At 37.3% G+C, this 19506-nt stretch overlaps 1 protein-coding gene across 1 annotated transcript in view; it reads right to left on the bottom strand.

Moving 5' to 3' along the window:
- The window catches only part of LOC149078585 (dynein axonemal heavy chain 8-like), a 294865-nt gene that overhangs the window by 13745 nt on the left and 261614 nt on the right, over positions 1-19506 (bottom strand). The window contains exons 78-84 of the mRNA XM_089241134.1: positions 18875-19151; positions 16110-16418; positions 12926-13042; positions 12673-12774; positions 10188-10348; positions 3572-3728; positions 2212-2367 (exon numbers count right to left, since the gene is read on the bottom strand). Coding sequence (XP_089097260.1) covers positions 2212-2367; positions 3572-3728; positions 10188-10348; positions 12673-12774; positions 12926-13042; positions 16110-16418; positions 18875-19151 — 1279 coding nt within the window. The remainder of the gene's footprint in view (positions 1-2211; positions 2368-3571; positions 3729-10187; positions 10349-12672; positions 12775-12925; positions 13043-16109; positions 16419-18874; positions 19152-19506) is intronic.

Here is a 19506-nt window from a genome sequence, read left to right as displayed (position 1 = left end):
CCATGAAATTCTAGTCACCCATTCTGAGAAATTCTGAAATATCTTTACTCTAAAAATCCTTCAAATTGGCTAAATGCCTATTTGTATTATCAAACCTTGATTTGCCCAGCATGTTGAGAATGGATCAGATCCGAAGCTAATGTCCCTGGAGTTCCACTGCAAGCCGGCAGAGGCCCAGTCATGAAGAAAACACATTGGGGGAGGGGACTGGAAGTTGCTGGTCATCCAGGGGGATATATATGGGACTCAAGCACGTACACAGGAGGGAAGGCACATTGCGTGGTTTTTTGCAGAAATTATTGGGGGGGGGGGGTGTTTAGCTCTCTTACAAAATTCATTGGGAGAGAGCAGTGCCATCTTAATGCATGGGTCCACCCGGGCACGGCCCGAGGGCCTCAAGAGAAAAGGGGCCACACAAAAATGAAATGTGGTTGAAATTGCAGAGAATTCATCACGTAAGGGCCTCAGAAAAATCATTTGGCCCGGGGCCCACGATGCTCTTAAGACTGCCCTGGGAGAGAGGGGGGGGGGGCTCAAAGTGCCTTAGCCCCTGTGTTCCAGTGACTGTGTATGCCAGATAATGTGGAAGGGGGAAATATGGCATAACGATCCCGAAGGATATGAGAGCCTCTATCAGACTACCTTATAAAGAGGTCATTGTCTTGACAACCCTAATTTAATAAACTAAGCTATTGAATTAAGAACAAAATAGGTCAGAGTAAATATGAATATCTATGTCTAAAGGCCCCTCTTCTGAAAGTCGATTGCTATTGTTTTTAAGATACAGTTTTCAGTAATGTATGGTAGCTCAAGTCCCTTTCATGTCAGATTAGTGAGACACACACTCTGCTGTAATAATAAAATAATAATAACTGCATGCACTTTTGAATTTTGCAACGTCAACGCCAAGCATAATTTTGGTAAAAAAAAACATGGAGATTCTCTATACCAGCGGTTCTCAACCAGTGCTCTGTGGAGCCCCAAGGGCTCCCTGTGCAACTCCCAGAGGCTCCGTGTCGATTCGAGGAAAATAAAATGAATCAGTAAATTTGATAGATAAATAAATAAGAGAGGCCTACAAGGTTCTGCCATAAAAATTATGTACGAAAAAGGGCTCCTCGAGTCAAACAGGGCTCCGCCATAGAAATTATATACTGAAAAGGGCTCCGCGAGTCAAAAAAGGTTGAGAACCGCTGCTCCACACACTTCTTTACAAAAAAAAAAGGGGGGGGGGGAGCAAAACTGAGTTCGGGCATTGTATTGGTTTGGTCTATGTAGGTCTTTATATTTTACATGGAAAATAACATTAGATGAATATGAACAATTTGGGACTTTTATCAGTTGTTATAATAGCATGAATAGTTACAATAATGCATGGTCCTTAAAACAAGCATAGACTGTATTACAGATCAAACATTGGACATTATGCAGGAGTAAAAAACCATAATGAAAGAAAATACATAAAAAAATATAAGAAAATCAATTGGAGGTCAGAACATTAGTCGGGTGGGGGGAACCGGTGCATCGGGTGCTGCATCAGGAAGGGTGCCAAGTTCTTTCTTTCAAACCAAGCACAACTTTGGTCGTATCACCATGGGCAATTTACTATTGAGTGAGCAGTGCTGTCTTAAGGTATGGGCCCACTAAGCCAGTAAATTTTCCAGGTAGGGCCTCAGAAAAATCACTTGGCCCGGGAGGCCATGACACACTTAAGACTGCCCTGATTGTGTGTACCTAACATTCTGAGTGCATATCTAATGTGTCTGATTTTTCAGTGCTGTTTGATTTTGATTGATTTTTCAAGTTGTGTGTGAAGTGTGATGATTTAATATTTGTACCATTGTGGGCCAGTTGCTCTCTGTGGCAAGACTTTATAATAGGGATATCAGCTAGTGCCTTGAAATTGGGAACCACGGTAAACCAACTTCAGCTGTGGGGATGGAACTCTGGTCCTGGTGATAAAAATCTGTCACAATGATCACTCAAGAAAATTTTTGCTTCCAGTTGCCGCCCTGTGAATAGGCTACAGCTTTGAATTAGCCACAAGAACTAAAAGTTGACTTCTAAAGCCGTGTAAGCCAATGCTTTTTCAAGGGATATTAGGGTGATTATAATGAAAGAACTGATCATTTTTGCTACATTAGATAACCTGAAAAATAAGGGTTTTTTTTTTCAGATCGCATAATAGAATAATCAAAAACATCAACTCACCTCATTCATGACTATAGTACCATCGATAGCCAGCTCCAAATCACTGAGAGTTAAACGAACATTCGTTATCACCTTCTGCATTCTATCAATTTCTTGCTTCAAAAAAATATTCATTGGCGATGCCAAGTCACCCATTGTCTTGAGTCTGTCTCTAACCTGAATTGTAAAAAAAAATGGTTGAACTGACTGTTAATATTGCAATACCCAAGGAATGTCATCACATTTTTATCAGAATGATACAGACATCAATTCAATTAAAGCGAACATTCTTTTAGAGCAAATGTAGGCAACCTGACTTGAATAACATGCTAATTGAGAACTTTTTTCTTAAGCCAGGTTTTCCTAGAAGTATAATTTCAGTGCTAGGTGCAGCGCTAAAGCACTGATTGGTTAAAAACCTGAAATTCAGGTTTTTTGACCAATCAGTGTTTTCATGCTGCGCACACCATAGAAAATCTGCTCCTAGGAAAACCCGGATTTAATCAAAGATTCACTCCCATGTATGATGCGTGTCTTTACACAATTTCATCTACCAAGAAAATTTCATCAGGTCAATCCAAAAATTACTTTATATTCTGTCTTTTATGAAACTGTTTGAGTATAATACCCTTTCAAGTGCAACTGCAAATATCTTTATGATTCTATAAATTTTTATTGTTAAGAGATTTTAAAATATAATTGTCAAAAAATTATCTTGTGTTTAGCAAAAATAGATGGTGAACGGAAAATTGACTACTGCTGAACACAGTCAAATATGCAGAACAGAATGGACCAAGCTCTATTGCTTCCATGATATAAGTTCATAGCCCAGGAATGTGTGATCGTGCATGAGGAAATTCTGACTTACATAAGAAAAAATATATATAACCGTGGTCCCTATCATGGGTATGGTAGCCCTGGTCAATAAGCTACTCACCTAAAGTACCAAAGGTGACTTGTTGGCCTGGGGACAGAGGCGTACGCAGGGAGGTGCTCAGGGGGGGATCAGTGTTCCCCCCCCCAAGCCAACCAACAATTAGAAAAAATTTAATATTTTGGTGAAAAAAATTGAAATATCAAAAGAAAATACCCTTTATAACCAATTTCTAATCATTTAAATGCTTTTTTTAAAGGGTGGTAACTCAAAACTTCTCAGGAAGTAAATTTTTGTGCTCCTCGACCCTTTGATACCCCTCTAAAGGATGACCCTGCATATGCCTTTGCGTGCTGGGTACATTTAGAATTTTAATTTGGCCCATAATACCTGAAAGGTTGATGCCCCTGCTCTAAACTGTTTTTGTACTCATTTAAAGACAATATTTATTTTGAGTATATTGATATTGCATCAACTTTTTTTTCTTATAGCAAAGCGATTTCTTACTTCATGAGGTACATAGTTCTTGGGAAGTTTTTCCTTCATGTCTTTAGCCATGCGATAAACGATCATTTCGCGAGTTTCACCTTCTCCGCCACCAGTATCTTTAGGCTGAATGTTGAGGATGGTCTCAAGAACAGACTTGCTTGTATTTGTTTGGTACCTAGAAAGTAAGATGAAAGGTAAAAAAAATGCTGGGGGTTGGGGGGGAGAGAAAGAAACTCATTGATATTAGAAGCTATCAACTTATGAATTTTTTTCATTAATCCATAAAATTAGTATACAGGGTGCATAGGGAAGCCCCTTCATCCTGGAATAATCCACAAGCTGTTGATCCTAGAAGCAGAAGCATACTTTCAATTAGAGAAAAAGTGTTGACCTGGCGTAGACCAAACAGCATGTAGACCTGAGATACATCATTAATATTGCACGGGGTTGTATTGATAATTGCAATGAAAAAATTAATTTTTTATTTCGTCACCATGTCCTTACTGCATAAACTAATGGACAAATTCATTCCATGCTTCATACGCTATTCCTTCCCTCATTTACAGCGATTTTCAAATTCAAATATTGCAACGAATATTACATTTAAAAACGTGTAATTTTTTTCTTGAGCTTAGGAGAGACATGGCAGCAATTTTTTAATTGGGTTTTTGAGCACAGGGTGTCCGTATAAAAATGTAGTTTTTTTATTATAACAACTACACAACCCTTTGTAGTATAAATGATGTATTTGAGGTCTACGTGTTATTTGGATATTTTTCCAATTGTACACATGTATGATCAACGGTTCGTTGTTATTCAAGAATGAAGGGACTTTCATATAGACCCTGTATACATGCTCACAGTAACGTACAAAGAGAAGTCCCTTGATTGATAAAACAATCGAATAGCAATTAGATTAATAAATTCATCTAACATGTACGTATTTAATTTTATATAAACCTATCACACAACAATTTTGATTAGTGAAATTGGTATAGCATACATACAAATTTCCAGATTTTAAAAATCTGTAGTTTATTACATAATGAAATAATTCGCACAGAAGAAAACATGTTATACAAATGAAAGGGAAAACTGGGGATTTTTTTACGATTGCATACAGGGTTAACATCCCAATTTTTTATTTTTTTTTAAATTTAATTTTTTCCCATATTTTCAATGAAGCTTACTTGAATTTTTTACTGTTCGCTGAAGTCAGGGATTAAAATTATTTTGCCAACTTATAAAAGAACAATATTCATATTTATAGTCATAATTTATCTCATATATATTTGTCATAAAGTTTTTTTCTTAGAATTCTCTCATTTTAATCCACCGTGATTTGTAGCAGCCGGTGCACTTCATTTCCTGCCATTGGTGATTTTAGCAATAACTGTCAATTTTGCTTTACTTTGCATCATATATTTGGTGACAATTGCCAATTTCCCATATTTGAAATCCCAATTTCACATATTTTTCTTGAGAGCATGGTCAGCCTGGGATTGCAACAATTGAAAGAGACTCTTCAGACATTTTTCCATTGGAGTGATGAACAATTTACAGATTTTTATACATTTTTCTATAAAGAGATACGAAATTCAGAGAATCTGGTTTCCGACGGGAAGATAAAAATTGAAAGGCTTCCAGGTAAATTGGAAGCATTGACACTTATGGTAAAAGATTGTTTACCAAGGATGGAAGTTTTCGGTAGTCACAAATACTATTACACTCTAAAAAAATGTGGTAGACACAACACAAAACATTACATGTTACATGTACTGAAAAAAATTACATTTTGCATTTCTCACTTTCAATTTATTGGCAGTACTTCAAACATATAAACAGACACAATGGACATGTCAGGATTATCAACAAAGTGCTCTCTGGTGTGTCCCACTAATCTTTAAACTTATCAAAAAGGGATGTTAACAAGGAGCATGTGCAGTCCACAAAAGATGCAAAAAATTAGCAGGTCTATGGCTATACAAAAAAAGAGAAAGAAAAATTTGATTAAGACATACATGCTAAACATCAGCTGATTGTTTTTTGAGAATGTATATGTCAATTTTCCATCAGTGGTAGTTCACTTTTGTGTGACACGAGTAATAATAATGAGTAGGGGGGGGGGATTACCCTACCAACTAAAAAGACATCTGAGTAAGAGATGGTATTTTTTTGGCCTGAATTATATTGAGAAATCAAATTTTTCTAGATGTCCTGCCGAAACTAATATTTGGAAAGAAAAGTGATTTGTTTCCTCTGGGAATTGAACCAGGGTCTCCTTGCATACCAGGCAAGTGCGCCAACCAATACACCAGAGACACACTTTTCAATTCCTTATAACATGCATTAGTAGCATGAAGCTCTGAGTGGAGACAGCAGCCTCCCTTAACTACAGCAATTTTCTCCCAGACAAAACACCAACTGGGAGAAAAACGCCAAACATTAAGGAATTGAAAAGTGTGTCTCTGGTGTATTGGTTAGCTCACTTGCCCGGTATGCAAGGGGGGCCAGGCCACTGGTTTGATTCCCAGAGAAGACAAATCACTTTTCTTTCCAAATATTAGTTTCAGCATAACATTCAGAAAATTCTACCTTTGAGTAATTTTCTGAACATAAAATAAAAGGAAGAAATTCTACAAAACCAATCTGCTCTCAAATAAGTATAGCAACCTGGAACACACCTTATATTGTCATCCTACTACATAGCTGCCAACTTTGCAGAGTGAGAATTAAAGAGGTTTTCATGCAGATTCAAATACCAAACAGAAAAAATATAAAAGGGATTTTTTAAAAACAATATAGGGAATTTTCATTAATAAAAGTGATCATGATAGGAACCCAGAGACACCCAGGCTCTGAATTAATAAAAGATAAATTATATAGAGATTTTTTTCCCCCCTGTATCAAAAATGTGACATTGTGCAAGCCACTGCAGATAAGTTCCAAGTCACCAATCACAGCCAAACAATAGATTAAATTACCTGTCATTAGTGCTCTTAAATCAAATTAAGCCAAAAAAAGAAAATCACTACAGAGCCCAAAACGGGATGTACAGACTTGACCAGACTTATGGTGAAAGCAGTAGCATTGTAAGTAATGGAGATATGCAAGATTTTGTACTGGCATAGGATAGTATACTCAATCAAATACACTCATGTCCATAAATTAAGGATAATTCAGAATCACACGAAACTCGAAATCTAAAGTAAAAATTTCACCTGTAGAATTATCACACACATCTGCAAGAATGATATGCAAATTTCAGGACGCCACCAGATGATGCCGATAGTACGTCACAATGACGAGAGTGTAAGAGGGGAGTATATAAGGAATGGTGGCAAAGAAGTAAAATTGTTCACAAGAGTTCTGTAAAGCGCTCAGTGCCATAAACGAATAGTTATGACACAGAGGACGCATGTTGATGATTTTTTATGTGGTAGAATTATCAGCCGCCTGGAATGTGGGCATACTCAGATGGAAGTATCCGAGGAACTTGGAATTGCCCAAAGTGTCATCTCTAGGCTTTGGCAACGATTCCAAGATAACGGAAATGTCAGTAGACGTTACAGTACAGGTCACCCCCGAGTTACAATGCCGAATGAAGACCGGTATTTGGCAGTAACTGCCAAAAGAAGCAGACGGAGCACAGCATCCGACCTGTCTCGTCAGCTATCTGCAGCCACGGGTCACACATATACTTATATAACCACAGTTTCAAGGCAAACCATGTACAGACGTTTGGGAGATATTGATCTATATGCTCGCAGGCCTGTCAGATGTGTTCTGCTCACGGCAACTCACTGTCGGCAGCGATTAGCCTGGAGTAGAGAACATGCAATGTGGACATCTTCACAGTGGGTTTGTGTGATGTTGTCCGACGAGTCCAGGTTTAGTCTGCAATCTGATTCATGTTGGACTTTCATATGGAGAACGCCAGGTACCCGTTACCACCAAGACAACATCATTGAACGACACCGTTACGGTGGTGCAGCATTGCTCGTTTGGGGTGGAATTATACTGGGTTCCAGAACAGATCTGCATGTTCAAACCGGAACCATGAAAGCCCAAATTTATCAGGACATCATTCTGGAACAACATGTACGTTTGTTTAGGGGTGCCATGGGTACAGAATTTTTGTTTATGGATGACAACGCCTGTCCTCACCGAGCAAACATCGTAAACGAATGCCTTGAATCTGAGGATATAACCCGTATGGAATGGCCAGCATTCTCACCTGACTTGAATCCAATAGAGCATGTGTGGGACATGCTTGGCCGACGAGTTGCAGCCCATCAACCACCTCCTACATGTGTACCGGAACTTCGGAGAGCATTGCTTGCTGAGTGGAGTGATTTTCCCCAAGATCAGATCGATAATTTGATACTCAGCATGCCTAGGCGTTGTACGGACTGTATTTCATCGCATGGGAGGCATACAATGTATTAACCATCATACCAACCATGTAATAGTAAGTTTTTGTAAAGGAGATCTTTTTTACAATTGCTCCAGGGAGCAAAAATCATAGTTTTTATGAATGGTATCATACATACACCATCGTTTTGGTTCTTTATCTTTTGTTTAATAAATGGGCTTTATGAATAAGTAACGTTTGTTTTGTTTCTGAACCTTTATTTGCCGGAGCTGGCATCATCCTTAATTTATGGACATGAGTGTAGATGTGGTAACACTTTGAAATAAATCAATGGATAAATAGCATATTTAATAATATTTAATAATTTAATAATATTTTATGATATTTTTACATTAGAAAGTTTTTACCATGTTAAAAGGTAGGAGACCCATTAAAATTTTTAACTGGTTAATAGAAAAATTTTGGTGAATCAATTGAATTTTAATTAAAAATGTTCAATTACTAATCATTTATAACAAATGTAGTATTTATAACTATATGATATTAATTAACAATTTAAAAATACAGGGTGTAACATAATTCCCTCCAGGGTTTGGAAAGGTCACATCACTTCCCAATCAACCTTCTCCAGCAGGATATGACATGCGAACTTTGAATAATCTCATCCTGAGTATCGGCAATGTGTCTCAGTTTCGGTTCATCAGGAGTAGAAACTGGTTGCTGTTCGAGGAAGGTGTTTATCAGGAATGAAATTATGACCTCCTTCTGATCAAAACAAAGCAATAATTTTCCCCACGTCTCTATGTATGTTGCCTCTGACACTGGTATGTGTTTGATCAGTGCCGTTGCATCACCCTTCAAGTAGCTGAATTTCTGGACGTTTGTCAAATGCTCATTTTTGTGAATTAAACTCGTAAAGGTCCTTAAAACTGTTCTAGTTTATATACGACCCCGCAAATGATTTTTGTATGTACAATTTTGTATGTTGCCTCTGACACTGGTATGTGTTTGATCAGTGCCGTTGCATCACCCTTCAAGTAGCTGAATTTCTGGACGTTTGTCAAATGCTTGTTTTTGTGAATTAAACTCGTAAAGGTCCTTAAAACTGTTCCAGTTTATATACGACCCCGCAAATGATAGAATGTTTATGCGAGGCAAATAAATGTCTCTTATCTCAGTAGAAGTACAAGACGGTGAACATGCCATAAACTGTGAAAGCACTCATTGCTGTTCCTGCAGCTGTAGCAAAATTCTTTCAGTACGGGTGTTCACATCAGAAAACTCAACCGTTGTTGTGGGCACCTCCGTCACAGCAGTAAGAGTTGTCTCAATTTCGATTTTGTTGAAAGATACTGTTCTTCCACCAGGCCCATTTTTGATAATTCCTCGTCCAGGCATCCATCAAGGTGAACAAATTCATCAAAGACATTCTCGAGCCTTTCCAATCTTGTCTTGATGTCCTCGTTGTCGAACTCGGTTGCACTTTCGACAAAATGTTGGATTCTTGCGATCGAGGTCTTAGCTTAACGAAGATGTCCTTAGTTGACATGATATTAGGGCTACTATATGCAGTGGGTCTCTGTTCGGGCGCCAAAAAATGTATGTGAACGACGAACGCTTTGTTATATACAAAGAATGCAAAAGTTATTTAAACATGAGCAAAGGAATGACTCGAGCCGATACAAAAAACATCTGCCTCAAAAGGCGGGAAAAGTAACATAGGTAATAATTGTGTAAGCGGTGTCATCTAGTGGCGATAGAGAAAAAGAACACAATATGAAATACCACAGCTACCTACACAAACAACGACCAGTGGACTTTCTCTGGATCATCTACTATTGGCTGGGCCAAGAAGGCAATCTGATGTGTTGCTATTGAGGTTCAGAATACACAAGATAGCCATTGCAGCTGATATAGAGCAAATGTTTAGGCAAATCAACATTCATCTGGAAGATGCAGATTTCCAGAGAATTCTGGGAAATAAAATTCTGGAGAAATAAACCTGGGGATCCGATATCAGAGTATATTGTACACTTTCAACTGTGACGTATGGTGCTACATGTAGTCCATTCCTTGCCACACGAGTACTGAAACAATTGACGATGAGCACTCATTGACCTTAGAACAAATTATTGATGCAAGTTGGGGATATCACTCTATACAATTTTATATTTAGCAATGTTATATCATATTTAAAGAATATAAATTGATACAGTAAATTATCATAAACACAATAACTGAGATGGATAAGGTACATACGTTATATCAGCATTTGGATGCAAGCCAAAGACTTCTGGAGAGTCTACACCAGGCATATTATCAATATATTCCATATACTGTTCGATTGTAGCATGCTTAGGTATTCCATATCCCTTGTAGAACATAAAACTATCTTGGAACATGTGCTCACCAAACCATACCTGTACAGTGATACATGCAAAAAATGAACAATGCATTGAAATAGCAGAGGCAAGTAAAATAAAAGCAGCTCACAAACATACCCTGGGTGAAAGTAGAGAATGCTTTGCTCAGGATTCAATTCCTGGTAAAGAACTGAACTTTAAATACAATGGAACCTCCAGGGCCATCTCACGAGAATAGTGGGGCCGCCAGGGAAAAATGTTCACTGGCTGAAATTAACAGACTGCCAATTTAAACATTTACCACTGAAAATCATAATTACAGATCTCATAATCGTAAGGCCCTCCTATACACCTGAGACACTGTTCAGACACCTATACACCCACCAGACATGGCCTGGGGCTTCAGGTATGTAGGATGCCTTAATGGCACTGAGAACCTCTCATAGCGGAGCTTTCTGTTAGCAGACACCTCCCATTAACAGACACTTTTTTTGAATTCCAACAATGAACTTTGCTACCTATTAATGGCACAGGGACAAACTTAGTCATATATTTAATAATCTTTAATATTTATGTGTATGTCACATCCTTCATGAGAAATGTGACAGTGATTATGTTCGCAGAGATTAACTTGCATTTTTGCTCTATAAATTCACCGAAAATCAATTCATGGGGCCCTCCAAAAGATTCAGAGAGAGAATTTGGGTTCGCCAAAGAATATTTCCGAGGAGATTCCAGAGTGCATGGCAGTCTTAATGCATAGGCATAGCCTTACTGGGTAGTTAAGGTGGATAAGGAGCCTCATGTTAACAAGAGAAACATATGCAAACATATATTTTGAATTGGGGCAGCTGGCACCTCAAGTCTGATAGGGAGACATGCCCAGAGAATCTCTTTTTCCAAGGGCTCATGGTGCTGTTAAGACCATAACCCCCTATGGGAAAAGCTGATAAGGCTGTTGGGACTTAGGTAATGATATTAATTTTTTTCCAATAATTAAAACTAAATTGTCTTGAAAATAAATGTAAAGAGTCTGATAAAAATCTCAATCTGGGGTCCTGTTAAAAATCAAGGCTCTATTCAAGGATGATGTGGGAGCCATGTATGCAGGGTGTTCTGTTTTTGGACCAGCAAACTTAGAGGATTGTTAGTAGACATCAAGAGGAACAAAAATAACAATGAAACATGGCATCACAAACCACTTTGAGATGGTGAAAATCGCAAAAAACCCATGCTGGTTTCGACATGACGCTGGAGCAACAAAATGTACAATAACTACAAAAACGATTTATTTGATTAATTATTACAAGAGTTGTTGGAAGTGGCAGCTGCTGACGTCATTGCAGTCTACAACAACATAAAAACGATTCCCTGATGCGCTCAAAGATGCCAGGTATGCCTTTGATGTCTGCCGCAGCAGCGACGATCCGCGCCATGAGATCCTCTGGTGTGTCCACAGGTGTCGTATAAACGAGTGATTTAAGGTGACCCCATAGGAAGAAGTCACATGGATTGAGATCCGGCAAACGTGGAGGCCAAGCAACAGGTCCCGTGCGTCCAATCCACCTCCTTGGGTATGTAACATCGAGGTGATTATGCACCTTGTGCAGGGGCACCCTCATGCATGAACCACATGGCTCGTTGCACTGTGGCCAGCACACTTTGCTACAGTTCTGGAAGGACGTGTTGCAGAAAAACAAGGTACGTTGCAGGCTAATTTAGGTCATCCACAGCTCATGATCCTACCCCAGCACATGCGTTTCATGATGCTGCTTACGTCAGATATGGTGAGCAAACCCACAAACACATTCAGTGATCAACTAAAATCCACCTTTCGTCTCCTCTGGACTCAGAGCCTGCATGTGTTTTTCATGATTTTCACCTCTCAACGTGGTTTGCAATACCATGTTCCACTGCAATTTTTGTTCCTCTTGGTGCCTACTAACAACCCTGAGGTTTGTCGGTCCATTAACAGAACACCCTGTATATAGATTCAATGTCATAGGCCTCTGTGTCTGTTAATAAATTATCATATTTTTCACCAATAGATTGACAGAACTTCCTGGTTTTGTTTAAACAGTTGAGTTGAGTGTAATACATAATTAATGTAATAAAATTCAGTTTTATGGCCTTTAACATTTTGTGGCTCAGTGTGATCACACCCTTTGCACCTGCTCAAGTGTGGCCTTGATCAATGGACACTCCTGGTTAGCGGAAAAAAACTTTTTGATCCTATAGGTGTCCGTTATCGAGAGGTTCCACTATGATCAGATATATCAGGCACTATGGTCCAGGAAAAAATAATTAAATTTACCCTGCTTGATTTTATAAAGTTTATAGACAGGTAAAAATGTAAGTTCATCTGTTTATGTCATGCATACTTTTGAAAAAGTGTTGAGAAGTCGCTTGTCATAATCATCAGTAACTCGTCCTCCATACTGTACTTCTCCAAGCATGTAGCGAACCGTATTCCAAGAGATGCCCTGGATGAATGAAGGAAATAATTTCTTAAAATTTCTAGTGCATGCTTGAAATTGGTTTATAGAATTATATGAAGTTTCGAAACTCTACATTAGTTTAGAACAGATTAATATGAAATTGTTAAGCACAACTATTTATATACGATTCACTTACGATTTTGGGATTCATGTCATCCAGGTGCTTTTGAATGAATTGGACACTCGCTCCCCAATCTGCAGAGTTGAACTCATAAGGAATATTCCATCCCAGTGGCCCATATTTTCGCCTTTCCTATTAATAAAACTTTTTTGTGACTAACCAAGATTAAGCTTAGGCCTATAATTTATTGAAACAAACAATTGATAGCCAAAAAATAATTTTATGCTAATAAAATCTTCTCCCAAAATCAAAATTTCATTGCATAGCTGCAAATTATGGAGATCGAGAATTAAAGAAAACTTCACGTGGATCCGAATACCATATAAAAACCATACACTGCAAATATAAAAGGAATTTTTGAGAAACAGCGATTTTTTTTAAATAAAAGTAAAATTGAAGGTATTTTTTCTTTGTCGTAAAAAAGACATCATGCCAGCAATTTCAAACTGTCGCAAAGTCACTAATTATCGCCTAACAGTGACTTAACCCTTTCCAGCACAATGTCCGTATAGTGAGAACACTTGTTTACATTGTTTTCCATGGGTTTTAGAAAACATCTGCTCTTCAAAGGGTTAAATATAACCTCTCATTACCACACTAAAGTCAAAGATCACCAATTAAAAAAAATCACCATTGGGCTCTAAAACAGCTCAGACGTGTCATCTCGCCGATTTGACTGTAGAGATCAAACTAATGCTGACAATAATGGCAAATTTTGTACTTTCCTCACCAAAATGAAACCTTTGAGACAGGGTTGGTAAAAAAACCAAAAAACAGGGTTTTTTTGGTTTAAACCGGTTTTTTGTTTCAAATAGTATTAACATTAAAAACAATGAAATTTCTGAAAAATCATTCAAACTTCTAATAATTAACTAAAATAAAATAGTTATTAATGTAATTAACACTATTCCCATACTAAATCAATAAATATTTCTTACATTTTAACAAAAACCAACTTTTGCAATTTAATTATTTTTTGCTTAACTCAATGGATTACTGTGTGTTTGAAAATTCTTTCAATGTTATTATCAATCATATAGTATATAAAGGTTTTTCTCCAGTTACTTTCAGTATACTTAATTAGGAAGCTATTTTGCAAAAAGTAATAAAAATTAGGTGAATATAATGTATTTAATGAAGCATAAATAATGCAGATTAATTAGCAATGATTTATGATATACAGGGTGATTATAACTAAGGTTCTGATTTCAAAACACTGTAAAAAAAGAACGATTGTCAAAATGACTTGAAAATTGACATGAATATTCCTGAAAAAATGCAATTTTATTTGGTAAAGGGGAAAAAATACTTAAAAATGTAAAATTAATGACATCATCCAACATGTGGGAAATTTGCTCGCAGAATGGAAACGATAGCCAGTCATGGCAAAATGATACCTTAATTATAGCATTCCACGATTTCATAATTCATGGAAACATCACAAAAAACGAAGTAATTGAACAAATAACTACAACTTACTTAAGAAATGTTAAATATGTTGTCCAACCTGAGGTTGAAAGCACAAAAATTGTTGTTCAACAACAGAATCGGAGTATGTGGATGTGCTTGCAATTCAGCTTTATTAAACCAAACGCGCCCCCATGTTAATATTCCTAAGGAACTTCTAACATATAGGGGATGTGCTGGAGATTGCAATTCACTATATTTTGCAATCTGACCACAGTTTATGACATTTTGAGGTAACCCCCACAGCCAGAAGTTAAAAGGGTTAAGGTGCATCCTGTCAAAATGGGTTTTCAACAGCTGCTTTGCTGGTATTGCAATGTGCATCTTGATAGAAGTTCTATCCACACACTGATGCTGTGGAAGTGCCAAAATGATGTGGTTGCACAAAATAGATTATACTGCTGGCCAAGTACAGCATCATCTACCTGCACATTTTGCACCACTTGCATTTTTTTTTTCCTTTTGCGAAAGAAACTTCCATTGCTTCAGGAATATTCATGCAAATTTTCAAGTCATTCTGACCAGTAGTTCTTATTGAATAGTTATGGAATCAAAACTTCAAATTATAATCACCCTGCATATAGCTGATTATTTTTCATAAATCTGTTATTATTCAGTAGAACCCTGATTAACTGGGCTTAACAGTGTGAAAGTATAAAAAAAACTACTATTGAATATTAAGACTGGGAGATATACAGTAGGAGATGTGCTACTTCTTATGGGGAAAAAAATGAAAATGTATGTGAGGTAATGTAACTACTAGTACACTGGTCTTTGTCCTTTAAGGACAGCTGATGTCTTTATTGGATTATAGGACCACCTGCCCCTAGCATGATGGTGTCACTACTGTTGCTGCTTCTTTGTGAAGGGAAAAAGAAACCATGTGAGATAATACACCACTACATTTAGATGTGTGATGCAATCCTTATTCATGAATTTGCTAAAGATAGAGCATCAGAATGTAGCCAAAGGGTAGAAAATGTTGTAAGAATGAGAAATTTTGGCTTTTGTATATAACTTTAAATAACTAAGATACTTCATATGAAAAATATACATATATTCTGGCCACTTTTATGAGACTTTTTGAAAAAAAACGCTTATAAAATCTTATGTCATTTAAAGATATACCATCAGAATGTACCCGAAGGATATAAAATGTGGTAAAAATGAAACATTTTGGCTAATAATGAACCAATATGATATTTTTCAAGGAAAAAAAAACTATATTTAGGCAACTTTTATTTGATTTTTTGAAAAAAACCAAACTGGTTTTTTTTAAAAAAAACCACTTGGTTAAAACCAAGGTTTAAACCAAACAACCCTGCTTTGAGATTTGCGCAATGTTTGCGATTCACTTGAAGCATGTAATGCTGTTTTTAAGAGAGAAAAAACGAGTCAACAAATTTCTTTCTGTAAATTTTTTTGGGAAAATTTTTCCCTCTAAAAGTAAAGCATTCACGGTTGAAGTTTGTCTCATGAATTTAGAATCACCCTGTATAATATGATACAAATAAAATGAATTATTCTGATGCATAAAACAAACAATAGCCAAATGTGCTTCATTAACGACTGATTTTAAGGAAAATCAGCCACGAAAAGTAAGCGTAAAATCTATGAAAAGCTACCCCCCTAAAATTCTGATCTATATTCATTTTTAAATAAATAAATAAAAATTATAAACATGCGAAAAATAGAGTTCTCAATATTATTTTGTTACTACCAAAAAACTTACCTGCACAACACTATGTAGGAAAGACACAGCATACAACATGGGCTGCCACTGAGGATAAGAAATAAGATCCAAGTACTGCTGCGTTACTCCCGAGTAAGTTCGCTTCAAACCTGCACGCATACCCTGTGGTGGCTCATTAGTGAACTTGATGCCTGACTGTAGTAATGAAATGGGAAAGTTTTCATGGGGTTCAGTTGTAATCCAACAGCGAAATGTTTCATGGATACTCTCAGTTGTTAGAAGTGCATCTAAAAGCTCGTCCATGAAATTCAAACCTAAGTGACAGTTTTGTAAGAGCATCCATCCTCCCTGAAATGAGAATTTGAACAAAAAAAATCATGAGTGTGTGGGTAAAAGAGTTAAAAAACATTGGATAAATTGAAACTGAATTTTTATTATTCCCTATCACGCCCGATTTATATACTCAGATATGCAGGGCCATCTTAAGAGCAACATGGGCCTCTAGGCCAAGTGATTTTTCCGAGGCCGTAACTGGAAAATTCTCAAAAAATTTTACTTTTTGTTTTTTGGAGGCCCCCTCTTTTCTTAAGGCCCGGATGAGCCCATGCGTTGAGACAGCAGATATATTACACAGACCAAGAGCTGGAGTTTAAAACTGATCCTTAAGATGTGCATCCATGTGTACGGAACCAAACAAATACATTAAACTATCCAGTAGTTGATTTTTTTTCTCTCCAGCTATTCAAAATTTATTATTTATAATTTAACAGATTATAAGTATCATTTTTGGTGCCTGAGCAAAGCTGTATATATACAACATACATTTGACAGAATTAACAACATTTGTTCGGAGGGGCCACAAATTTGACAAATGATTAGTTTAGAGAATTAGTAGAATGGGAGAAGGGTGGCAAAATTGTAGCCACAGTTGGCAAAACCCTAAATCTGCCTCTGCCTAGGTCAGTGAGTGAACAAAAGATTGGCCTATAGAGCAAGACATTACATCAGTAAATGAGCTAAACTGTGTGCAAGCACATGAGTGACCAAGACAATGTTCAAGGACGTGATATAACAAAACAGTGACCTAGAGAAAGAAAGAATAGGTTGGTGAATGACCTTGAGAGTGATGAACCCATGGGTGGAGATACGAGGGGGCATGAGGCATTGCCCCTGACTGATAGAATGCATATGTGTACATATAAATTGATATAATCATCATCATCATCATGCCCCCCCCCCCACCCCATCAGCAATCATCATCGTCTTTCAGAGGCTTTCAAGTCTATCTCTACCTATGGATTGACTCTCTAAGTGAGTAACCAAAAGAGTGACCTAGAGATTTTGTGAATATGGGAATAACCAAAAGAATGATCTGAGAGCAAGGATCAGGTTCGTCTCTATCTCAATGACCAAACCAAAAGAGTGACCTACAGCATGTGAATGACCTAGACAGCAAGGGACCTGGAGATTTTGTGAGCATTGGAGTAAGCAAAAGAGTGACCTAGAGAGCAAGGGAATCATGTCAGCGAGAAGCAGATTATTCCATGCTCACTAGGTCATTCTTTTGCTTACTCCAATGCTCACAAAATCGGAGTAAGCAAAAGAGTGACCTAGAGAGCAAGGGAATCATGTCAGTGAGAAGCAGATTATTCTATGCTTAGAGATGAGAATGGGCAAGCATTCTCCACTCTCAGGTTATTCAGCTTTCAGATGGGTTAAAATGATCAGAAGCATAGGCGTACGCTGAATTTTCTCAAGGGGGGGGGGGGGTTTCCAGATTATTTTCCTTCGGCGGGGGGGGGGGGGGGTTAAATTTTTTCCTGTAAAATAACACTATAATATTGGCATGGGGCCAATATGTCAATATTGGATCTGATCATATGCCAATGATCAGAAGCAATGAACTCTTTAAAAATTAGAATTTAATCAAAATAAATGCAAATGTATCTTTCAAAATTCATGAATCTGGAATATGAGTTAAGTAGTTCCCTCATTAATATATATTTTCACTGCATACTTATTTCATTTGCAGTGAAACCTCTCTTTTGCAGACACCGGTGGGACAAAAAAATTATCTGTAAACGACATGGGTGACCATTAATCAGGGGGATTGAAATGCATACTTTTGTTATACAAGGGGAAATTATTATTTGGCCATAAAATAGAGATGACCATAGCCCCCACAAGGGGTGGGCTGACAAGTCTCCAGCCCTGGGGCCCGTGAGGATTTTAATAATTTTTTTGTTTTTTCACACTATAAATTCATCATAAAGGGGGCCCTGCTTCAGGATGTGGGGGCCATGGAGATGACCATATGCTGTCCGTTTACAGGGGTTTTACTGCACTATATTGTGATGGATTATAAACAATCACAAGGATCATTAAGGGTACACAAGATTAATATAAGAGACTAAGAATTTTTTTTCACAATTGTAAAAGACATGTGGACAAATAAAAACATAATACAAAACTCACAGAAATAAAATATTTATGTTAAAGCAGATCATTAAATGTGATTAGTCACATAGGCAGATACCCGTCCACCATAGAAGGGCATGCCCCCGCCCCTCCTTAAATGAAAAATATTATTTGAATAGGTGGGGAGAGGGGTAGATCTTTGCCTCCACCCCTCTCCCTTTTCACTATACAACCTCCCTGTGATTTCTCTCTGTCATTCAAGGAGTCTGTACCAGCTTTTGCTTGGATGACATGAATGAAATCAATAGATACGATTGCTTTGTGAATAAAAGTGTCAGATTATGATGCACAATCAAAACAAGTCTATTAAGGAAATAGAAATGAACCTCTGCAATATTTCTATGCATCAACTTTCTTGCATGCACCTCTTGACCTTGTCCCATGGATATGGCACTGCAGCTAACATCTTTCTGCTTGGATAAAGACTCTATTTGTTGGGTAGGATCAGAACCCATTGTCAGTAAGCCAATGAAGGGACATCTAGGATTGCTCTCTTCATACATAGCATTCATATTCAATATAACAGGATCAGCATAGCGTTTGCCAACAGAAGAAGTTACATATTTGCGAGCTTGTGCCAAGGTGCGATCTGGACACCAACAACTAAAAAGGAATATATATATATATATTAATATTCCAAATAGAACAACAATAAAATGAATCAAATTTTTTTGCAATAAATTTTTAATTTACAAATTTCTTGCTTTGCAGTAAATATTTTAATCCGCGCAAACTGTGTATATACATCCATAAAGAAATTCTGACTGTTTTCTACATAGTTGAATTAATAACATGATTCAGCTGTTGAAACTTTCTTGACATTGTATGGCCACATGGTTATTATGATGGGGCTTTGCATAGTGGTGAACAGGGGCGTAGCCAGAAATTTCGTTCGGGGGGGGGGGGACCCACTTTCATTTCGGGGGGGGGGGGACCAAAGTGACAGAACAATGGATTT

This window comes from Pholcus phalangioides, unplaced genomic scaffold, assembly GCF_987345545.1.
Source record: "Pholcus phalangioides strain wild (caught in Gottingen) unplaced genomic scaffold, Ppha-v1.0 ptg000013l_1, whole genome shotgun sequence".
Classification (NCBI taxonomy): domain Eukaryota; kingdom Metazoa; phylum Arthropoda; class Arachnida; order Araneae; family Pholcidae; genus Pholcus; species Pholcus phalangioides.
This window is presented reverse-complemented; position numbering and strand designations above follow the sequence as displayed.